Source organism: Phalacrocorax aristotelis, chromosome 1, assembly GCF_949628215.1.
Source record: "Phalacrocorax aristotelis chromosome 1, bGulAri2.1, whole genome shotgun sequence".
NCBI lineage: Eukaryota > Metazoa > Chordata > Aves > Suliformes > Phalacrocoracidae > Phalacrocorax > Phalacrocorax aristotelis.
In genome coordinates, this window is record NC_134276.1 from 148,131,153 (window position 1) to 148,137,152 (window position 6,000).

The 6,000-nt window shown below is 38.5% G+C and overlaps 1 protein-coding gene across 11 annotated transcripts in view; it reads left to right on the top strand.

Annotated features, from left to right (window-relative positions):
• LMO3 (LIM domain only 3) overlaps positions 1-5,491 on the top strand; it is a 59,229-nt gene extending 53,738 nt beyond the window's left edge. For all 11 annotated transcript variants that reach the window (XM_075114931.1, XM_075114887.1, XM_075114859.1 and 8 more), the window contains one exon: positions 4,859-5,491. In XM_075114931.1, coding sequence (XP_074971032.1) covers positions 4,859-4,964 — 106 coding nt within the window. In that variant the 3' untranslated portion in view covers positions 4,965-5,491. The remainder of the gene's footprint in view (positions 1-4,858) is intronic.
• The last annotated feature ends 509 nt before the right edge of the window (positions 5,492-6,000 follow it).

Consider the following 6,000-nt stretch of genomic DNA (forward strand, 5'->3'; position numbering starts at 1 on the left):
AAGTTAGCTCAGGGTATGGTTTAAAATCTTCATCTGCTATCACTGAGGGGTGTTTAAATCCACTGTTCTATCCTTCTATCCGAAACAGCCTTTATTTTAATGGGAACTGAACTGAAAATGGTTACATACTCATTCGAATCACTGTCCTGGTGTAGCTGTAAACACTTACCTCCAGTATAAACTGTAAAATGCCACACAATGCTGCCTTTGTTCTCTGTCAAGTGTGGGGGGAAGGCAATGCCAGGGACATCCTTATTTCAAACACCAACATTAGATTTTTGCATGAGTGGTCATTTTATAAATTCTGAAGACCCAAATACTGCTTATTTTCATTGAGTGTCTCTACATTTAGAATAAAAATAAATATATTTTCCATACCTGCTTTAAAAAAAATAATAAATGAAAAGCACAGCAAGTTGAGGTAGGTCGTTGTAAGTTGAACTAGAATTCCATGTGTATGTATACTACATTGTACTGGTAAAAACATACAAATCCAGGCACAGCTCCCATTTTCCAGCCTGTGATAATAAATGGACAGTTTGACAGAACCCTAGAATTAGTAAACTATAGGTGTGGACTGATGTACTATGATGTAGAAAAGTGGCTTTGTTCTCTTAGTGGTGCATACAGATTAACATTAATTTGAGCTATACTGGAAAATCAAAGGAACTTCAAAAAAAAAAAGGAAAGGACAAAGTTACATCACTGAGTGCACAAAGCAGAGTAGAAGGGTGTGGGTGGGTAAGCCTGAGATTTCTTTATCCTAGAAGAAATCAATTAAATGTTTCCAGATTTTGTTTCTTTCTACAACAACAAAGATCTGACATAACCAGAGAAGGCACTTCACACACAGCCATCTTTGTTCACAGCAATATTTCTCTCGCTTTCTTAAGAAGTCTTCGGTACCTTGACACACATCCCGTACATCAGAAAAGATGACAGACAGCAGTGAGATCTCCTTAAATAACTGTTCTGAACAATGAAATAGCTGTTTCTCAAAATGGAAGTTTTATACGTCTTGTGATTAGTCTAGGCACACCTTCCCCTTCCAAACAAGGTGATAACAGAGGTCATTTTGTAATATAAATGGCCTTCCTTTTGCCTTTGTAAAATATGACAGGAGTTCTAGGATGTAGGTTAATTATAATGGTCATTCTACTAATGTCACAGTCGTGTCAAAAGTAGTATTATCAATTTATGGTGGTAAGTCCAATCTGGCATGTTAATGCAGCCTATTGTATATTTTTCCCCGTTCATCTCGCATGCCTATTAAATAAATTGGGTGAGGGTTTAAGGGAAAGCTGAAGACTACCATCTGCCTGCTAGAAGAGTAATAGTCTTGCCTCATTATATACTCCTAACTCAGTGGCGTCTCAATATGCTCCTTGACTCTGTTTGATGTATGTGCCCAAATTGTACCCTGATTTACATCCTATGCCAATTCCATGAAAAAATCACTTCCCAGAGGTGGAAGGCTAGGCTTGAATTTACCCTTCCATTTTAAAGCTGAGGCAGGTTTAAATCCTAGAGTGTGCAAAACCAATCTGAAGTAATTGCAAGATTTAGCTCTTTGACTTCAGAAGAGGTTAAATCCGCTTTTGAGAGTCAAATAAGGTTGAAAGTGTGGACGGACAGAATTTGTCATATTTCAGCCATCTAATTGCCTGGTCTCATTGTGCTTAGGAGCTAGCATGCCACCTTTAAATGTTTTTCACTCAGTGCTTACCTCTTGTCACCTAATGAGTGCATAATTCACACATTTAATACCCAGGGGCACATACAAGCCTCACCATCAGTCTTTGCCAATGTGTTTCAGTCGCTGAACTTGCACAATACAAAAACAGTTGCAGAATTTGGACCACAAGCATTGCAAGTAACAGGTTTCCCCTCAAGGCTCAAAGAATCACTCCCCAGCATGCAAACGCAGCCCCAGATGAATCCAGAGGGTGTCTTAACACGCAGACAGACCCCCACCCCACAGGTTATCACACAGCCAAGCGTGTCTAGACAGGCCACTGGCAGCCTCTCCGCAAGACAGCTGTACACTTGGAAGGTAAATGATTTGTGGAACTGTGTATGTTTAAAGCCACTCATGCATAAAGCTGTCAAATGCCATGTAGACACAGGTAGAGCATTTCTGGCTCGACATATTAACATAGCAAAAGCAAAAAGCATTGACACTTTTTATTGGGAAAGGCATCCTGACTGCCTCGTGTAGCTGGTGTAGTTTAATTCAAACTGTGGCACTTCTCTGAGGGCTGAGAAACAAAATCCTTCAGCGGGATTTTGATGCGAGCAATATTGCAAGAAGTCATATGTGCAAGTATTGCTATGCAGGTGAATTGCACTTCAGTAGTGTATTTTTCATTTACTAAATATTTTAAAGAAATTAGTCGGCTAATTTCTGTATTACACTGGAACACAAGGGAATACGTGGCTGAATAACATTCACAGTTCAGAGTTAGTGCTTTCTGCCTGGTGAGCAGAGGTGGTGGTGTCTCCCACTGGTGCCTGACCCGCAGAGAGAACCACCCTGCTGAGCAGCAACCTTCTGATGTGGTGGGCATTGCTGGCCAGGCGTCTCCTGCTCAGTCCCCATCAGTAAGCCTTGAGCTAACTGTAACGGAGTGACTGATTTGTCACAGTGCTTAACTTGCCCTCCTTTAGCCCACATTAATCTGTTCATTTAAGAGAAACTAGGAAGGACTTTTTTTCTTTTTTTAATATGACTTCTTCGGCGAAAACACTTTTACATATTAGCACTAATTAAGACTCCTTTACCTGGTCTGGTAAAATGCACAGAAGAATTTTTGTCAGCATTGTTGTCAATGGACAAAAATACAAAGGATGGAAAGTAGAGAGACTGCCAAAGAACTTGTTTGCTTGAAGAATTCGGCATTCCAACACACCTACTCAAAATACTTTTGTGCTGTTAGTAGCCTAATATACCAGGATTGGGGTGGGAAGGATAGCAGGAACCTGTAAATTCTATAAAAGTGTCTTGACCATAAATAACTTAAAGATTTTGGGATCATTCCATAATGTCTATTTTCAATCATCATCATCAGCAGGCAGTAATCCTACAGAAAAAAAAAAGAGGTCCACAAATAAACAAACCAATTTTCCTTTAAGAGCAGAGCTAATTCTTTTCAATCCACTTTTTTATTACACTATTTTCCCTCTATCTATTTAGCTAGCATAAGGATAAATTTCCAAAGCTACCCAGTTGGAAAATAAATGGGTTCACTCTTTGTCTAGCATTCCAATCTTCACAAATGTAAATCAGTCCAACTGCTACTCATTTAAACCTCCAACTCCACAAAACATTAAAGGACTGCTTTCAATACACAATTTAATCTGTGACAATTCACCAAGATTTCTGCCTGAACATCATTTGAAATTGGCTATCTGATAAAGGGAGACCACTATCAGAGGTCAGGCGGGTCAACCTATGTCATTTACGTAGTTTTACCGGGTCAACTACAGCAGGCACCACTATTTGAAGGTTAAATTGTTACAATTAAATACATATACAGCTATTCCCATAGCTACTCTGTTGTTAAATCTACCGTAAACAACTCAAGCATTTATATCTGACCCTAATTGTGTCCAAGATGTCACCATTTGGAAATTATACAAAAAAGGACATTATAATCCGTTACACATTAAACAATACTTTATGTAGTGAGATCCATAATTAGCTGGTAGAAACTGGTTTCATTTATTCACATCAGTGTTAAGGGGTTCATTTAGGTTACTTTCTTTCATTTTAATTGGAATAATGTGAGTAGTGCCTCCCAATATATTTTATAGCTGGAGAGTTCGCTATAAACAAAGGCACGTAACCCTGCCAAGGCAGTCACTAGGGAAACTCTTTTTCTATGCATTGGCCCTATTCACTTGCTCCCTAAGTATCTTCAAGAAGATTGGCTTTGCCAGGGGGGAAGGGTTGAGCGGGGTGTCAGTGAAGAACCTTCTTAGATTCAAGCATGGTGCTTAGCTGGGAAATCCTACTTTACTCGAAGTTTGAAGCCAGCCAGCCAGAAGCATTAACGTTATGTGATTTTCCTACTCATCAGAGAAAATCAAATGAAATATCCCAGCAGTGTTTTGTAGCAATCAGATCATTCTGATGCACATAATAGCATAACAAGGTAGGTATACTGATACCAAAAGAGAGAGAATAGTTAGCTGAGTAACTACATTTATAATCAACTCCTTTACGGGGGGAGGGGGAAACCACAAAAGGTTTCTCTGCATACCTGCCTGCGTGTCTCTAGTTCACACCACATATGTAAAGTTGTGTGTATGCTAGAAAAGATTCTCAGCACCACCAGTTTAAATCAATTCTAGTAAAATATCCAACTGGAATATAACAAGAAATTCTTACCGCTACGCCTGCACAAGACAAACGTATCATATCTCAGATGAGCTTCCTACTGCATGAGATCACTTTGTTTTCCTTCTGATTTGCGTGAAAGCAGGACATTTACTTTTCACTCAACTCCTGGAATAGCCTGGAATATTTATTCTGTTTTATCTGTGTGCTAGTGACCTGATCCAAGGCTCCCACAGTCTTCAGTGGGCTTTGGATGAAATCTTTGGCCGGGGAAACGAGAGTGCTTGAGCGCACTAGATTTTGTTGTAAGCACACGATTAATTTTGATACCAGAGCAATTCCTCTGCTGGGCTTTCCCATATGTGCACACGCGTCTGCGTGCGCTGCGACAGACAGCAGAGGTGCGAGCTCTGCGGTCAATACAACAAAATCATGAACACTTGTACAACGCTTACATGTAAGATCATATCACATCATTCATCCTGAAACTACTTTGTTTCGTCTTTATTGTAATTTCAGATTTTGCGTTGGAGACAAATTTTTCCTGAAGAACAACATGATTCTGTGCCAGACAGACTATGAGGAGGGTTTAATGAAAGAAGGTTATGCACCCCAGGTTCGCTGATCTGATGCCACATCATTAAGAATACAAAGCACTATGTTCTTTTATCTTTTTTGCTCAACATGTATATAAGAAATGACACAGGAACCTACTGAATAGCATAGATATAGGGAGACAGAATGGTTGCGTGAAATAAAAGGCGGACTGCATCTGTATGTAGTGAAAATTGCTCCAGTTCAGAGTTGAATGTTAATTAAAAAGGTACTGTACATACAGCTGGATTCTTTTTGCTTGCTCTTGGGGTTTTTGGTTTGTTTGGGTTTTTTTGTTTCTTTTTGTGTCATTTGGCATGAGACGTTTATTTTGGACTATTGTATATAATGTATTGTAATATTTGAAGCACAAATGTAATACAGTTTTATTGTGTTACCATTTGTGTTCCTGTTTGCTTCTTTGTATTGTTGCATTTAGTACAATCAGTGTCTAAACTTACTGTATATTTATGCTTTCTGTATCTACCAGCTATTTTAAATGAGCTGTATCTTTCTAGTAAAAAGCATTAAAGAGCAAATCCCAACCATTATGCTACACTTAGAGCTTAAGAATACTGTTTACATTAAAACTATTTAGAAAACTAATAACTCTAGCAGCACCTGCTGCTAACGATGCTATGGTTAAGGGTCTATCAGCACTTCTGTTATAAGCCTCTATTTTTCAGGGGTTAAACATCTGCTGTTTAGTTGCATAGATTTTCCTCAAAGAGCACTTTTATTTTACTACAAAATTTTGAAAAACAAATCTGACCAGTTTGGGATATATTATAAAAGGTGCAAAAGTTAATGATCTTGGGTGCTGCTTTTGTGCCCCATAGGCATTCAAAATGCCTGGATTTGATTTTTAATTTAGCTGGAAATTAAGCCCTAATGCAAACCAGTGCCTCTGGGTATCTTATTTTATATATATATATATAAAAATATATGTTATTTTTCTGAAATCATTTATTTGGGGGGGGAGGAAAGGGAGAGGACTTCTGTTTATATACATTTTAAAAATTTAAAATTTGAGGGGTCTCTCTCTCTCTCTCTTTTTCCTTTTTCTT